General features: G+C 43.5%; 1 protein-coding gene across 5 annotated transcripts in view; it reads left to right on the top strand.

The window, feature by feature from the left end:
- SYT1 (synaptotagmin 1) overlaps nucleotides 1–18,129 on the top strand; it is a 501,584-nt gene that overhangs the window by 478,691 nt on the left and 4,764 nt on the right. For all 5 annotated transcript variants that reach the window (XM_054027093.1, XM_054027128.1, XM_054027110.1 and 2 more), the window contains one exon: nucleotides 14,429–14,562. In XM_054027093.1, coding sequence (XP_053883068.1) covers nucleotides 14,429–14,562 — 134 coding nt within the window. The remainder of the gene's footprint in view (nucleotides 1–14,428; nucleotides 14,563–18,129) is intronic.

Genomic DNA, 18,129 nt, shown 5'->3' on the forward strand with positions numbered 1-18,129 from the left:
CGTTCTTGGTGTTGGAGTATTCTCACCACTGTTGTTGATAGCCTTGAATACTTTTTCTCCATTCTGCCTTGAATATTAGCACTTACATACTTTTCAGGACTTTTGTCTGAGACAGAAACCTTTTCATCTTGTACCTGTTTGTAAATTGCCATTCACACATATGGTGTTATACAATAAATAACATGTTCATTCTTCCAAACAATTTCAACAGTTGCATGTATCTTTTGAGGTCTGACGCTCAGTCACGTTCCAGTTGTTCAGAGAACTGTACATCATAAGTTAGCGGCTGCTACTTTTCAAGAAGAATAACAAATAGCTCCTGAAGAGAAGCACCTAAGCCCCAGATGTATCTTTGCAAGCACTTGTGTTCAAAGTCTGCCTTCTGTACGTTTCAGATTTAAGTGGAGAGCGGAAAGAAGTTAGTTTTATTGTGAAACAGCAAAATTGCTTTTCACCAGATTTTAAGATGTCAGCTTGTTTCTTGTTCAGCTAATTTCTTGCTACCAGTTAGCACAGTTGCAATCTAAAGTTCCACTGAGACATTTTTAGGAAGTGGAACCCTGATCATTAATATTATTTAGAAGCAGAAATCATGCAATGAGGCAAAATAGTAAATCCTGAAAGCCTAATCTCTGAATAACATCTGTGAGTTGTCTTTCACCCTTCCATTAGTATAGTAAGGGACAGATTGTGGCTATAAACAACTTAGCACAACAAAGGGTAATGTGACAAGGACATACTGGGCAAGATCAAGTTGCTGGTGCAAATTGAGCCTAAACAACATCTCAAACTACTAAAACAGAGATAAGGGTGTTGTCCTGCACTAGGAAATGTGGTCAAGTTTAGGTTGGGTTTCTCTAGCTTGTGGTAACTAAGCCCTATCTAAACTTGCCCACTTTTCCTAGTCTGGACAGAGCCAGTCTCTCCAGGAGTGTCAAGGGAGCATGGGCCAGAACAGCCCCTTTCGCACCTAGAAAGGATGCAGTATGTACTCCTTCCTGTGCCAGCCCCACTGCCAGTTTCCAGTCCTCACCCCTTTAAGGAGGCAACAAGAAGCACACAGGCTGTATTTGTCACTAGCCCCTGCACAGCAAAGAGTGGGGAAAACGTCCTCTATCAATAAGAATGTAGAAGTAGATGTCCATATCTTATTGCTTTAGGTTTCAAATGTAGGATTGTTGATATAAGCTTTGAGCCACTAAAGATTGCTCCTGCCTTTTGGGAAAAAGTTTTGTTACCTTGGGGAAACCAATACAAAACTGTTCACGCTGTATTCAGAAAAGGCTGCTTATGGAAGAGGTGTGTATGTGTGTGTTGGGAGGGAGGGATCTATTAAACAAATACTTTCTCCTGGTGTTGGTGACCTAGTTGTTCTGGTAGGCAAAAGCAACACAACAATCGTTCAAATATACTGAAGATCTGGAATTTTTTTCCTTAAAGCTGTAATTGCTAGAAAGATGCAGACACTTAAAAAAAACCCACATTACTGAGCTACATGTAAATATGAATTTCTCAGATAGAAAAAGGAAGTTGTTTCAGATTGAGAAGAAAAAAATCTGAGTTAGTAGGATCCTTTTTATATAAAACCATTGATGAGTAAAATGTGGTATGAAAGTCATGATATGCTCTTGAAAATAAATATCAGCTTTGATAAAGCGTAACTAGGACTGGTTTCTCACTCAGCTGTGAAGTGTGGAGATCAGGTTTCTTTGATGGTCCTTGTAGTTGCAGAAGCTATAAGAAGAAAACTCCAGGACTGTATTTTTTATTCTTTCTATACTGCAGTATTCCTACAGTATTAGATGTCATTGATTTGATACTTTTGACTTAATGATTTGAATCATAAAACATGCCTCTTTCATGCTGTCAGATGTCAAAAGACTGCATGTTTTCCTAAGCTCGACTAAGAAAAACATTGTCAATAAAGCAGCAGCAATGGGCTTTTAAACAAAATTCTACAGTTGTACAATCTGTAGTTTTGCACATTTTTCTCTATACCTGATACAAATTAAAAGTATTTTTCAGGCCTGAGTAATTGGTTTCCTTACCTTTATAATGTATGTAGCTATATAGATGTGAATTTAAAATAAAATGAATTAAATTTTAATCACTCGTACATTACTTTCCTATTTCATCATCTCCCTGTCCTCTCTACTTTTTCTCCAACACACTTATTTTTGATTAGGAGTACGTCATATCCAGTCATAGCCATGTTTGCTGAATTTGGGGAAAGACTAGCTTGTAAGTAGAGTCATAGCACAGTAGTTTGTATAAGGGGCAGCCTTTTTCTCTGCTTCTGTCATCTTTCCAAATATGTTGCTTCCAGTTCTCTGGATAGGGGAGGAGGAGAGAGATTATTCGTAAACATTGTATCATCCTTTTTTCCTGTGCTGAAAAGCAGAACCATGGTGATGTGCTGTCAAGCCACAAAGCTGTAGTGTAGTATGATGCAGCATTAAAAGACTATCACATGAAATGTACATTTTTGCTACAGTAAATTGCTAATAAACTAATTGGACTTGTTGCTGTTGTTAATATACTTCCCTTTGATAAACATTGTCACTCAGATTCTCTTTTTTTATCTGTGATAGTGAAAGTATTGCCTGCCCTCAGGTCAGTTTGGGATTAGATGAGGTCTTGTTACTTCACAGTGACCAGGCTGTTTTTACCATGAGAGACGTTGTTTTGGTCTCAATTAGTAGTTTCTGGGAATGTAGACAGGAGTTAACTAGAGATAGAGAAAAAAAATCTATCAAGTCATTTTTGGTAGGCAATGCCTGTCCCAATACAGGATTATTCCCTATAGCAATATATACTTTACAATGCTTTGTCCCATCCATTTCTAATTGATTCAAGTGATGGGACTTGAACCACTTTCCAGGAGAGACTATTCTAGTATAATAATTTCTTTTCTGATATGTGTTCAATCTAAAACTTCCTTTAGTTAATTTCATCCCCATTTCTCCTAGTTATATGCCCCCTTTTGACATCTTAAACAATTCCTCTCCTCAACCTTCATTGACTTTCACACGACATCATAACCCCACTTAGTCAGTGTTTGGCCAGGCTGCACACATTTAGTTCTTCTACTCTTTCGTCCTGTCAGTCACTCCAGTCACTTAATCATATTTGTTACTTTTTTCTGAATTACTTTGTTAAATAGCTGCCCTGGTTCTGGAGAGCTCAGAACTGTACCCAGTATTCCAGATGCTTCAGCAAGAAACCATTTCTGTGGTTCTATTAGAATCTTTTTTCCCGTTGGCTTCCTGATATTTCTAACCTTTCCAAGCCCCTTTGTATTCTCTCTCTGTCCTGCTCATATTTGCTCTACCACCCAATTTAATAATATCTGTGAATTTAACTAATGTCCTGTTTAGCCCCTCTTCTTCCATAGCATTAATCATTATCATTAAAACACTAACTAAAACATGCCCAGCACTGATCTCAGCAGCACCCCATTGAACCTCTTGTTCCAGCTTGATAGATTGCCACTTCCCTCTGTGTTGAGTCTTTTAGCTCGAAATCAGTCCCTGTGATGCTGTTTATAGCCGCACAATTTGAATTCATGTATTGAGAAAGATTGCATTAAAGATAATAGGTAGGTTTGAGTTATACCCACTAGTTCATGCTCGCCATCATTTAATATCAAGTCTACTACAGCTCGATTATGATTACCCGCACTGCTTGTGTTTTTGCATAGCCACAAAGTATAATACCATTCCTTTCTATTTTTGTTGTTTTGTTCTTGCCTAAAGTTGAAGGACCACTCCTTCTTCTTACTCAAACTAGAAGCACATGCTGAATTTTTTTATCTGCATTAAAGCCTGATCAACAAGCAGCTCCACCCCCTTTGAAGTGAGTAAGCTGGTGCCCCATCTGATGCAATGGAAACAGGTTTACTGCTTTGTAGTTTGGTATTTCATTTGTAATCAAAGTGCTTGATTCGGTTGCTTTACTATTACAGCAGGGGGTTTAGTTTTGGCTCAGGATTAAAACATAAGGCATGTTTTGCTGCTGGGTTCAGCCCAAATTTACTGTGCTTTCTAAAACAATTTGATTTGCATATCTGTAGCTAGGTTAAAATGGCTGCCAGTATTCAAGTGAGACAGATCAATTGCCCATTCTTTGGCAGTAAACTTTACCTCAGGCTCATAAGCACTAGGCTGTGCAGTTTTTAAATAAGTTTTGGGGCGGGGTTTGTTTTGGGGTTTTGTTTTGTTTTGTTTTTTCATTTAATGCATCTTTTCCCATCTGGAGTTCTAACATTTGTTGTACAATTCTGGTTGGAGACCACTGTGGATGGAATTACAGCCTCAGCTTCTGTCTAAATAGTCCTCAGGCCACTATGAACAATTCTGTTTCTACTGTCTGCTTTACATGGTTAGCAATCCCAGCCTGGAATTCTCAGATGAGTAAATCATTGGCTCTTTGTCAGTTTTCCTCCTTTGCCCCAATGTTCTCTGATTCTCTGGATTCAGCATTTTAAGACCAACTTCATATTCATTTAATTGTACAACAGTGAAAGGTTGTTATTTTTGAATCGTGTTTGGCTTCTTTCCCCATTTTAATTTCCTTTGCGGCATAGTGGCTATTGTTAGTACTTATAGGGCCGGATTCACAAAGAAATTTAAGCATGGTGATGCTGAATAAATTTTAGCTGCCTAGAAAATCACTGGAATTCACAAAGCCTGAGTTAGGCTTCTAGGCTCTCTATTCAATGAATGGGGAGAGAGACAGACACCTTAGACTGGGATTCACAAAAAGTCAGTGTGTTAGGCAGCTCCCCAACTAAGCTAGGGACACCAAGCTGAGGGATGTGCTAAGATCCACCCCCCCTTTCAGATCCAGGCCCAAGTCCAGGCTGCACAGAGGCACCTTCCTCTGTTTGGGATTCTCAGCTGCAAACCCTCTCTTGAAGTTAGGTGCCTATGCTGTTCTTGCAAAGGAGGAGGAGCAGCTCTCTCATAACTTTTAGCCCAGTGGTTGGGGTACTCACCTGGGATGTGGGAAATCCCTGGTTCAAGTCCCTCCTCTGCCTAAACGGAGAAGGTTTTTGGACAGGGATCTACCACCCCACAGGTGAGTGCTCTGAGCTATGGGATAGTCTGATATGAGTAGGGCCCTACCAAATTCATGGCCATGAAAAACACGTCATGGACCATGAAATCTGATCTCCCCTGTGATATCTGTCTATTGTAGGGGAGGGGCAGGACTGGGGGCTCCCCAGCTTAGGGCTCCTACCCTGTGCCGGGCTCCAGCTGCTAGTCCTAGCCAGGCTGGGGAGGGACAGAACTTCCTCTTCTCTTGCAGGGGTGGCTCTTGGAGCTGGTTCAGACCCACCTCCATGAACCTCCCCCAGTTGCAGGAAGCTCTGCGTGTGCTGGCTGGGAGCCCAGCTCTGAAGGCAGCGCAGAAGTGAGAATGGCACACCTTCCCATGCTTTCACTCTCTGCCTCTGGCCCAATGACTCTTTCATTATTTATTCACAGTGGAACAGCTTCAACAGCTTTCCCCTCCTCCTCTTCCACCCCATCAACCATTTTGTGCAAGCTCACCTATAGGCACTTGCTTCAGTAGGCGAGGTCTGAGCATGCTTACCAGATCAGACCCCATAGATGAGTTAGATGGAGGGAAACCTATCGTTCCCTTGTTTGTGCATTGCACTGAGGCTTATGCGTCTGGATACATGGTAAGAGGCTGCAGTATACATGCACAGAGGCAGAAACATAGGTACCCAGAAAACTTCTACTGCAAAAATGTAGGCACTAAGCAAGTTTAAGCAAGTTTAGAGGGGTTAGCAACAGCTGAGTAGGTGGTTTGAGAATACCTGTGGACGTGAATCTGGGACTTAAAGACCTGAAGAGGCATTTAGGCATCTAAGTCTTTAGGTGGGAGGTGGTGGAGTCTCCTTCCTTGGAGGTTTTTAAGGCCCAGCTTGACAAAGCCCTGGCTGGGATGATTTAGCTGGGAATTGGTCCTGCTTTGAGCAGGGGGTTGGACTAGATGACCTCTTGAGGTCCCTTCCAACTCTGATATTCTATGATTCTATGATTCTAAGTCTTTTTCTGAATGTAGCCCATAAATGTGAATTCCGTGTAGTATAAAAAAGTCCTTGCTATCAGAAAAGTTGCTGTTTCTGTGAGAAAGATGTTTAATTTTAATGAAACCACATTTATAAAATGCTTCCATCTCAAAATTCAGCACTCTGTGAGCTCTTCCTCTAGAAGGGCTTATTTAACGATGTGTAAAGAAGTAGGAGTCAGTCAAGATATGTAAAAATATAGACCTTATGGACAACAAATTCCAAGGCTTGCCCGTGCTGCATCTGGTTCAGGTCCCAAAGGAAGGGCTGTAAGCAAGCACCGACTTGGTCTCTGACAGAAGGTAGAGCAGCCTTGAGGCTGTTCTATTTTACACCCAGTTGCATATGATGCTCAAGGGCCAATCTGGCAGCTATAGACTAACCTTATCAATGACTCTTTGCCCTGGCCACGGCCACTATTCCATGGGGTGGCATAAGGCCAGCTTTCAGGAATTCCCCCATGTAGCAGAATCTCCAGCATGCTGGTTAGGCTGGCTTTAAAGGCTGCTCTGTATTGTTGAGGCCATGGGTGGCACAGAAATCACCGCAGAATCAGGGTGCTAAAATGGGCACTTTTGCAGCCCATCCTTTCCCACCCCAGCTGAACCCAGAAGATACTCGGCACATCTCAAGATCTGTCTCATGACCCTCAAGTGAGTTATGCTGTTATGGAAATTGTGATGATGTCCCAAATCAAAGAAATCTTAATAATGGTTGAGGAATAAACATTAAACACCAAATAAACTCCAAGGACTCAACAATCCCATTTTCATGCAAATATTGTTGGCAAGAAAAACAAACAAACTATATTTTATGCCAAGAGAATTGTTTCTAATTACAAGGTTTTTCAGTGTTTTCCTTGAGATGTCAGCTGCTCTTAAAAGATAACACTACATCTTGCTCATTTGTGTAGGCATGTAGAAGGCACAGCAGCATGAGTTAATGAGTATAAATCATAACTTTTATGAAATGTAGAATGCAGCACAGTATTTGTACTGATTCTTAGCCGTTGTACCATATATTGCTGCTTCCCCAGAGAGTTCAATCTTTCTCCTTCTGGCTTTCCTTCCAGTTCCAAGGATCACTCAACACTCATTAGAGGTTAGTTCCGAGGCCTTAATTATCCCCTCCTACACACAAATACACAAAAGGAGAAAAGTTAAGGCAAATTATTATCCATGGCTTGAAAGCCACAAGCATCATACTGACTCATCCCCTCTCACAAGGGATGGAATTGTGTGCCCAAGGAGAGAGGATGTCCCAAGATCCATGGGAAAATCCAGCCATGGTGAGGAAGCCACATGGAGGGCTTGCCCTGCAGTGCTCCTCTCTCAGGAGCTATGCTGCTTCTGTCCGCCTCCTCCCCACCCCCACCCCCCACAACCAAACCCCTGCCCCACCTCTTCCAAATGCAGGAGACAGCATAGGGTAGACTAAAAGCATTAACCCCCAATTCAATTGCCATAGAAATTCAATAAGTTTGCTACATAGAGCAGACAAGGAGCTGTTCCCCATGCTGTCCTCCCATCGCCACAAAGCCCTGTCTGCACAGTAGTTGCAAGGAGGAGTTGCAGCAGGCTTCGCATAGAATGGTGCTGTACTGATTCCATTGCCTGTCTTGCTTCAGCCTTTGGTACAAATCTTTTCCATCTCTCTGTGCAGTGGCAGCCGGGAGAGAGCAATTCTAGCCCTCTGATATCTTTCTCATTATAGCTTTACCCTTCAAATCACCTCTATTCCAAACATGTTTTGAGATCCATGTATAAAACATGCATTTCCAAATTTGACTTTATTGGATGCATTTCTGGGCTGTTCTCAACAGTTTATTCTGTTCCCTAAAATGGAAACTGTACTGAACACTTGGCATTTTGTGGTACTGCTTTGTCATCAGTTTTGATCAACATTTCTCCTTAAAGGTGGAATGTGCTAATTAGCACCCTGAACTTCATAAACAAAAATTTGACTGTAGGCAATTCTAACCCTATGTTTCTGCCCAATTACCAATTTTAATTGCCAAGTATCATCTGACATATAATTTTGTCATGTGATAATTTATGATTATGCAACTGCACTTATTACTAGATTAGTCTGGCTCGGTTTTTCATCTATTATTAAGCATGCTGGCTCACTCAAGAGTTACAGAATTTGTGGGTTTGGGGTGTTTTCTTTTCTGATCTCCACTCAGGACTGTGCAGATTTATTTCTTTTTTTAAACAATCACACGCACCCCTAGGAAAGTAGTCACTCTTGTAATCAATTTCCAATGTTTTCACCTACAGCAGTTTCCAAATTTGTCAACTTTCTATCTGCTAGCTTTTCGTACTTTGATTAGATTACCACAGAACAGAGACCTGACAAATATTTATCAAAGATCAGCACTATTTTTATGTTTGTGTTCAGAATAAACCCTTGTAGTAATACCATTCCTATTTGGCTGCTTTGTTGACATTGCTGTGCTGAAGAAAATTTGTTTCACCAATTGGAAATTCATGTGTTCTGTAAATTCTGTTCTTTCTGAAGGAAAATAATACTGATTTTTCATTTAAGACTAATCACCCACAACTTGATTTTCATCTTAAAATCCGCAGACAAAGGCTCTCCAGCTCCTTATTTTGTTTGTCAGAATATTTTTATCTCTATTTTGTTGCACTTTACAGACTCTATCTTGACCTTGAATTTTAGATGCTGCTGACACAGGTGATTGACTGAAATGTGCCATTTTCTGAGATACACATTATTTTCGCTTGAACATCAAATACATTACTGTTTTTTCTTATCTAACAAATTAAATGCACCCAATCCACAAAGTGGTGGTGATCTGGGTATTAGTTTTAGCAGAATGATTCTGGTATTTTAGTAGCACTGTCTCTAAAATCAATAACTGTGTGTTTACTGCCTAGTTGACACTACTTCAGCTTCCATTTCAGAGGAAGCACAGATCTTTTAGTTTCCTTTAAATAACACCCTGACATTTTTACGGTAAACTTCAACAAAGCAAAGGATGCCAGGTTGGCACCCCAATGCTTTAAAAGCTGCCTTATGAGCCTCCCTTGAGATATTTTTGTAAAACCCATGATGCACAATTTGAGTGATGATTTTTACAGCTTTTTTGCATTTGTGAATAGAATGTTAATGAGAGAGCAACTGAAGTAGAAGCAACTAGTATTTAATCCCACCGTCATCTTAATATGAAGTTAGCAGGGGAGCATGGCCAGTCCTATCCCCCAAGGAGCCCTATCAGAGGATTACCTGTGAAGTTCCACATACACAGCCCTTCCTCTTTCACATGGGCCAAGGGAGATCCACAACAGAGGATCCCCTCATTGTGGAGGTAAGCTGTGCCCCTGTCTCAGTTTGATCTAGGCAAACCGTTAAAGTTGATTCAAAGAAGTGCACTCTGCCTTGTGAGTTGTGGCTACATTCATGCTGTACAACTTTTGTCCATTGTGCTCAGGTCTATCACCCTTACTCATGTTGAATAGCATCTAACTCAATTAGACTATTCACATATAAGGTATCACTCAACATGAGAAATGCTGGCAGAATTGAGCCTTTGGTAAAACTAGAAAGTATAGCTGTTCTCACTAAACTTTATCACTGAAAATCACTTGCAGTATTTTTCTGTGACTTTTCAGATAAAAGAACAGTCTATCATCATTATTTTCACTCTGTTATCTTGTGTTCTTGCAATGGTTTGCTTCTGTTAGTTTGTGGAAGAGAGATTCTTTTTAAAAGGGATAACTTTATTTTATTTTTTTAATTGAAAAATCCTTTCCTTTAAATCCTTACATATTCTTTGTCATGCTTTGCTCTGGAGGGATAATCCACAATATAAAGAAAATATTTTAATCATAAATGTGTAATACAATCTTTCTTTGCTAGTAGTTGTAAAATTTGTTGAATTATGTAATGAAGTAAGGTAATTTTTTTGGCTATAATAAGGGGGGGAAACAACAAAGTAATAACCATCAACGGCTATTAGCCAGGATGGGCAGAGATGCTGTTCCTAGCCTCTGTTTGCCAGCAGCTGGGAATGAGAGACAGGGAATGGATCACTTGTTGATTACTTGTTCTATTTATTCCCTCTGGGGCACCTGGCACTGGCCACAGTCGGAAGACAGAATACAGGGCTAGATGGACCTTTGGTCTGACCCAATAGGGCCGTTCTTATTTTTTATGTTTGCCTTACTGGTTGAAATTTTATTATTAATTTCAGTTCTAACACCACACTTCACTGTAGCAGATCGTAGCCTTCTGAGATGAATGGCTACTACGGGTTACATGCAGTGTTGTTTTAATCGTGTTGGTCCCAAGATATTAGAGAGACAAGTTGGGTAAAGTTATATCTTTCATTGGACCAATTTCTGGTGGTAAAAGAGACAAGCTCTACTTCAGGTCTAGGAAAGATACTTGGGGCATGTCTGCACTTAAAACACTGGATCAGCGCAGCTGCGCCACTGTAGCGCTTTAGTGAAGATGCTCTATGCCAACTGGAGAGAGCTTTCCCATTGACATCGTTAATCCACCTCCCTGAGAGGTGGTAGCTATGTTGGCAGGAGAAGCTCTCCCGCCAGCATAGGCCTGATCTACACAGGAGGTTAGGTTGGTATAACTACATTGCTCAGGAGTGTGGATTTTTCACACCCTGGAGCAATGTACTTATACCGATATAGGTCTGTCATGTAGACCAGACCTCAGAGTGTCACAACTAAATACAAGGTGGAACAGATTGTTTCACATAAATAGTTAGCACGTATTCTAAGAGACCAGTGAAGGTGAAGTGGTTAACATCCCTGTAATCCAAGGACAAAAAAAGGCATTAGTGGGTTACAGATTGTTGTAATAAACCATAACAATGTGTAACTCACTAAACCCCCCTTTGTCCTACGACTACAGATGTGTTAACGGGCCACTTCACCATTTAGGTGGCTTGCTGCCTAGTGGAATCCATAGCCCCAAGTTAGGCACTTAGGCTCCCTGTACCATGTCTGGGGAGCAGTGCCGGCTTTAGGCCGATTCAGCCGATTCGGCTGAATTGGGCCCCGCACCAAGAGGGCCCCGCGCTGCAGCTGTCCACCCCGCCCCCAGCTCACTTCCCCCTCCTCCCCTCCCCTGCACGCTCCACCCCTCCCCTGCTTCCCGCGAATCAGAGATTTGCGGGAAGTCTGAGACGAAGCAGGGGCGGGCCGGCAGCACAAGGTAAGCTGGGGTGGTGGGGGCGGGAGAAGGGCTCCGGGGAGGCGCGGCCCGTTCCCGCAGGCCCCAGCGGCTCTGGCCCGGGTTGGCTCCAGCCCGGCCCCCGTGGCCCGGCTCCGGCCCGGCCCGGTCCCCGCGGCTCGGGTCCCCCCCCGGCGCGGCTTCTGCGGCGCGGCTCGGGTCCCCCCCCCGCGGCGCCGCGCGGCTCGGGTCTCCCCATCCCCCCGCGTCCCCCCGTGGCGCGGCTCGGGTCTCCCCGTCCCCCCATGTCCCCCCGCGGCGCGGCTCGGGTCTCCCCGTGTCCCCCCGTCCCCCCCGCGGCGCGGCGCAGCTCGGCTCTCCCCGTGCCCCCCCCCCTCCGTCCCCCCCGCGGCGCGGGTCTCCCCGTGCCCCCCCCCCCCCCCGTCCCCCCGCGGCGCGGCAAGGAATCGGGCCCCGCTCTGGCTAAAGCCGGCCCTGCTGGGGAGAGTTAGATGTCCTCTGTGTACAAAGCCGGCTCCAGGCACCAGCTTACCAAGCAGGTTCTTGGGGCAGCCACTTCGGAGAGGGGCAGCACATCCAGCTGTTCGGCAGCAATTCAGCGGACGGTCCCTCACTCCTGCTCAGGGCGAAGGACCTCCGCCGAATTGCCGCCGCAGATCGCGATCGTGGCTTTTGTTTGTTTGTTTTTTTGTTTGGCTGCTTGGGGCAGCCAAAACCCTGGAGCCAGCCCTGTCTGTGTATATATATCTTCCTACTGTATTTTCCACGGCATGCATCCGATGAAGTGGGTTTTAGCCCACGAAAGCTTATGCTCAAATAAATTCCTTAGTCTCTAAGGTGACAGAAGTACTCCTGTTCTTTTTTCTTTGAGCATAAGAATGAGATTCACAGAGGCCAGCAAGCTGAGCAGAAAGTTGCTAATGCTAGGGAATGCTGAAAGAGGTGTGTGGCCTAAGCCCAGCCCTTTGAGTGATTTAGGTGCCTAAATCTAGACTGGAGGGAAGATCCTGCCTCTGCCCAGATTCACAACCATTAACCCTTTCCTGGAGTTAGGCACTTAAGAGGGTTTTTGAAAGACACTACATTGGTGGTGCTGCTGCTGCTGCTGTGGTGGTGGCAGCTGCTGCCTTAGCCCTCCCTCCCGCCCCCTTATAATCTTTATCCCAGTGGTTAGAGCACTCACCCAGGCGGTGGGAGACCCATGTTCAAATCACTCCTCTGCCTCATGTGAAAAAGAAATTTGAACTTGGCTCTCCCACCTCTCATGAGAGTGCCCCAAGCACTCGGATATTCTGGGCTGGGGTCTCTCACAACCTTTCTGTTTCAAACCGAGCCACTATATGCCAATAATTGAATATGTATTGGGCCAGAGAGAGAGTGAGAGAAAGTGACTCTGTAGGCCAGTGGTTAGTGGCATTAAGGCTCCTAAGTCTCTGTGAAACTAGTCCTTTGCTTCTGTGATTTTCTTCACCCACCCCTAAACTTCTTTAACACTGTTTTCCAACCAGTACTGATGCTGAAATGGTCTTTTATTTCAAACCAGCTTTACACTCAACATGGAGCCTTAGCAAAACCGACAATCTAGACCACTTCTTTCGGGGAGGAGAGAACCATCTGCTTTACACCATCAAATCCTTAAAAGCGTTGGTGCTAAACCCAGTGTTGAGGCTGCAGGGGCAATAACTCTTCTACTGAGAAAAAGCCAGGAGAGTTTTAAAGCTTTTCACACAATACTTCCTTATTGTAGGAGGAAGCAATTGTTCCCAGATTCTTCAGGCACCGATTCTATTGGACAGTCCTGAAAGATTGTGTACTCGTAGTAAAGATAAGGAAATTTAACAACAAAGTGTTTACTGGTTTCCCTTCCCCTCACCTGCTTTCACAGAAGGGAGTGATGCTCTCTTTGATAGAAATAATTTAATAAAAACCTTCATGCAAGATATGCCAATAGCGACTTCCAGCTAGCAGGCATTTGGCACAGATCCTGTTGTTTTGCCCTAGGGGAGGCTTCCTTGTTGCTTACATTGCAGAATTGCTATCTAAAGCCACAGAGGTTGTTAGTCAAGTCGTGGCTGCAGTAACGTACAGGATGTTACAAACAGTGAGCCTGATTCTCTCTACCACTCAGTGCTTTAATTGTGTATGGCTTAAAACAAGTGACTTAGGGAAGTTACTCCTGATTTACACTGGTACAAGAGGAGAACTGGGTCCAGTAAATCCATTCTCTGAATGGGGAAAAGGATCCACTAAGCACTCTGTCCTAAGCAGGCACAATTCCAATTGAAGTTCTAGCCGCCAAGATATTATTTCAAAGCAGTAACTTCACTGGGAGTTGAGCTTGTGCAAGGAATCTGTGATTAGGTGATAAATCTGTTCTTATGTCTGGCCACCAGTACTCATACAAACTCATGAACAAGCAGAATTCAGTAGAGAGTAACAACACTTAGTTATATATGTATGCGTCTGTAAAGAGCACAGTAGTCCCCTACCACTATGTAATCTGGCTGCTTCTACAGACAATCAAACCCAGTGCACATGGGAGTTTGGGGGAGTAAGAAGAGCAGCACATGCGGGGAGATTGGGATAGAACTATTATGCAGAGTTAGAGTGGCTGGGACTGTCTTCCCAGATCATTATTCTCTGTGTTCTAGAAGTGGTAAATGCCAATTTCAGTGAAAGGCATTGTACTAGACCCTGTACAAACATATACCATGGAGCAGAGTGAGGTTGGAATTTACCTCCTCCTTGGACTTGTGCATAAGTGGATATAACAAGAACTGGTATGTACCTTATTTAGTACAGTTTGTATTTAAATGCCAGATATAGCACTTGATCAGATTTCGTCCAATGTAAATACAGACTTTGTTTAAATGACCATTGTTTGCTATGAACATGTCTAATTTTTCACCAAATAGTCATTTCAGGGATTACTCTATATGGGGATAGTCAATTATTTTTTGTGAAGGTCCACTTTTCTTGGTCAGGGAATAATCAAGGTCCAGATTCCAGAGAAAATAATAAATAAATAATTATTATAAGTAAATAAAAAGATTTCAGGGTCTGCTTAAAATCTGGATTTGGCCCGCAGTCCACCTGTTGACTACCCCTGCAATACTCATTAACTTGATTATCATTTCTTAACTACGCTTTTTCATTGTAATTATTCAGATCCCTATGTGAAAATCCATCTGATGCAGAATGGTAAGAGACTGAAGAAGAAAAAGACAACAATTAAAAAGAACACTCTGAACCCCTACTACAATGAATCGTTCAGCTTTGAGGTACCCTTCGAGCAAATCCAGGTAATGTCAAACCCTGCTTTCCCCTTCCTCTGAATTCCATTTCTCAGCCCTCATAAATATTTAACAGGGACCTTGTTAATTCTGAAGTGTGCATGCCTTAATTAGCACCTATGTGCCAGCCCCGCTTTACGTTAGATGAGTGTGACTGCTTCAAGAGGGAAATGATAACATGCACGGAACTTATGAAGTGTTGATTCATCAGTGAAAAATGGATAACTGATGTTTTAATGTCAGAAGCGATGGATTCCAAAAAGAAAAACCAAACAGGAAGATAGTGATAAGAGAAGAAATGCACTAACAAAAGTTATAGGGATAGGAGTTAAATGAGTTTCGGCCATTTTCCCCATATCATATTCATTATTTAATTAGCCTCATCGTATCTGTGGTATCTGGGGATGGAGGTGTGATATACAGTTTCAGTACAAAGGCTACAGTGGTTCTACAGAGTCGGGCCCATGCTCAGAAGGGGCCCCCGCCTGCTCTGCTTGCACTGCACCCCGAAACCCCACTGGCTCCCCCGGCACACCACTTGCTCCTCTCAGCCTGCCTGCCAGCTGGCTGAGAGCTCCTTCTCACTCCCTAGCCCCACCCCCTGCTCCTCTCAGCCCCCTGGTTGGACCCCAGTGCACCTCTGGCTCGGGGCAGTCTCTGCTTCCCACCACCTGTGAGTCACCACCTATCTCCCCGGAGCTGAGCCGCCCAGGACTGGTGTAGAAGCCTGGCCAATCTCAGCCAGGTGTGGGGGGAGACAGTGCGGAGGGCTTGGCTGGGCAGGCCCTGGCCTAACTGATCGCACCACTCCCAAAGGGCCGGAGCGATTCATGGCCCTGGGACCAGCCCTGGCTGTGCTGCTGGCTCAGCCCGGTAGACACGGTCGCCTCCCAGCAGGGCTGGTGAGTGCGGCTGGGAGGCAGGGCTTGGGGGAATGGGTCTGTGGGGAGCATTGGGGGATGCTGGGCTGTGAAGGGGCGGAGAGGATCTGTGTGTGTTGGGGCACTAGGTAGTGATGGTTCTGTGGGGGGTGCTGGGCAGTTGTGGTAGGGCTGAGGGCAGGGGTGGTGTTGTGCAGGGTGCTGTACATTTGTGGGTGGATCTGGGGGGCACTGGGCATAGTGGGTCTGGGGGGGCCTCTGGCCATAGGGAGTCGGGGGGCGTTCGGGGAGGGGGCTTGTGGTGTGGCTTAGGGCCACCTCCAAGGGGAAGAGGTATGCTGGCAGCACAGGGCCAGGCAGGCCATTTACAACTGCCGGTTTGTAAATAGCGCCCTCGCACTGGACGGAGTAGGGCCTCCCCTGCCATGCCATGTCCCATTGCCTCTGGCTGGCCCCTCGCTCCAGGGACTGACCTCCCCACACCATGCTCCATTGCCTCCATGGGGGCCCACAAATATGTTTGGCACCAGGCCCACAAAAGGTTAATCCGGCCCTGGCAGTTATAGTTCCTGTTGTTTGACTCTTCTGAATTATCCATTTTAAATGGAATAAAATGCTTAAACACAAGTAAGTTAACTGACAGATCAAGAATAATTTTCAAAAGCAGCTAAGTCCCATTTTCAAAAGTGATTTAGTAGCTAGATTTATCTAAATATCTCAGTATTCAGGCACCTAAATATAAAAAAATCAATGGGAATTAGGCACCTAACTCACTTACGTGCTTTTGTACATCTGACTCTTGGGAGCATAAGTGTCCAAGGCCCTGATTTTCAAAGGTATTTAGGTACCTAGCCCTCTTTGAAATCAATGGGCCTAAATATCTTTGAGGATCCTGGCCTAAATCACTTATGAAAATTGGACTTAGGTACCTTTGAAAATTTTACCCGTCCTGTTTTAATTGTTTCAAATTTAACTTTCTTGTGGTTCTGTTAGAATGGTTTTATTACTGTTTACCTCATCAGGGAGTCTCAATTCAAAAATGTGTAATAGGGGACCAATATCATAAGTCATTGTATTTAGGTATTTGTTATAAGAAACTGTAGTTTAAAAGGTAAGTTGTGGTTATGTTACTTCCATTTATAGAAAAACGTATTTAAACATTATTTAAATGAATACTGTAAATGTTGCTGTGACCTTTGGTACTTCAGGTATAACATTCATTTAGGTAAACTTCCACTAACATGTCGGGTAATGGAATAATGGTTATACAAGGTCCAAGATCATTAGAGAGCAAAGAGAAGAAAGGGATCTTGGAGGCAAAGCAGAGTTGTCAAAACTAGTAGGAACAGCTCGTTAGCAGCACCAATGTGGACCGTAAAACAGGATACGAATAATGTCTTTCAACAACCTCATCGTAAATTCAGATTTGTGTATTTGTGAACAGTCTGCAGCTATGCATGCACACAGAATTGTGCAAAAGAGAGAGGTGATCCTGGAGCACTGAGTTTTTTTAAAAAAAGACTTTAGTGAACTGCTATCTTAAAAGTGCTGAGTCAACCCCACTGGAGTGTGAAATCCTACACAGGACAAGCACAAAATAGGCAGCTACCCCATTCTGTTCTGCCAGTGTCCAGCTGTTAACCTCTGAGTGTGAAAGAATAGTTCAGGCTCCATGCCCACTCTGGCCACTCTGCTGAGGTTGCCAATACAGGTGCTTATTGCTGTTCTTGGTCTTTTATAGCAATATCCACAGACATTTGCACTGAAACCTACGTTTCAAATAGGCCACCAATCAGCCACCAGATGGCAATGATTTTCAGTCACTAATTAAGCCGTGCAGATTTGAATCAGTGACCAGAAAATGAAACTCATTTCATGATCAATCCTTTGAGCCCTCCATTCCCACCCTCTCAAGGCCACAACACTGTTTGTACTGTGTCCATCCTTGGGGGTATGACAATTAAAAAAAAACATTCCACTAGCTAATGGTTCCCAGTAACATCAGGCATTTTATTTTGTACCATAATAAGAATTTTAAACAGTTTTACACTAAGATAAAGCCAATCCACTTTAGAGCAATGATCATACCCTGCTCTAATACATAAATGTCCATTTAGGACGATCATTGACAATAAAAGCAAATACACTGCAAGCAACATTATGTTGTAAGACATCATTCTGGCTTCTAGAAATAGAAGCATGAAGGATATTGCATTTTATCATGACTGGATTTGGGGAAGAGAGTCTGAGTTTGATGTGCACTTTTGTCATAAATGATTATGTAAATACTTACATGCCTGGAGCTGTCATATCCTCCTCTGGCTCATTGGTTTGTGCACTCTCTCATGGGAAGGGGCTATAAAGAGTCATTATGACTCAGCTCTTGTAGCCTTTACTCACAGGAGTAATCCCATTAATAGTAGTGGAACTACTACTGCAAGTAAGGACTGCAGGATCTGGCCTTTTTAGAATAAAAGGATGACTGACCCCTTGGCACTAAAAATATTTATCTTTGTAAATTATGTTTTCCCGCAATTCATAAAACCTACCTGTAGAAACAAATCCCAGCCTATCATGAATCCAGGAGCTGTGTACATTTATAATATCATGAAGCAGAGTTGGGAAAACAGGCATACATTCATCTTTTAAAATGAAAGTCTCGAAGGGAAAGTGTATACAGTTAAGTCAAATCAGC

The sequence above is a fragment of the Malaclemys terrapin genome, chromosome 1 (genome assembly GCF_027887155.1).
Source record: "Malaclemys terrapin pileata isolate rMalTer1 chromosome 1, rMalTer1.hap1, whole genome shotgun sequence".
Taxonomy (NCBI): domain Eukaryota; kingdom Metazoa; phylum Chordata; order Testudines; family Emydidae; genus Malaclemys; species Malaclemys terrapin.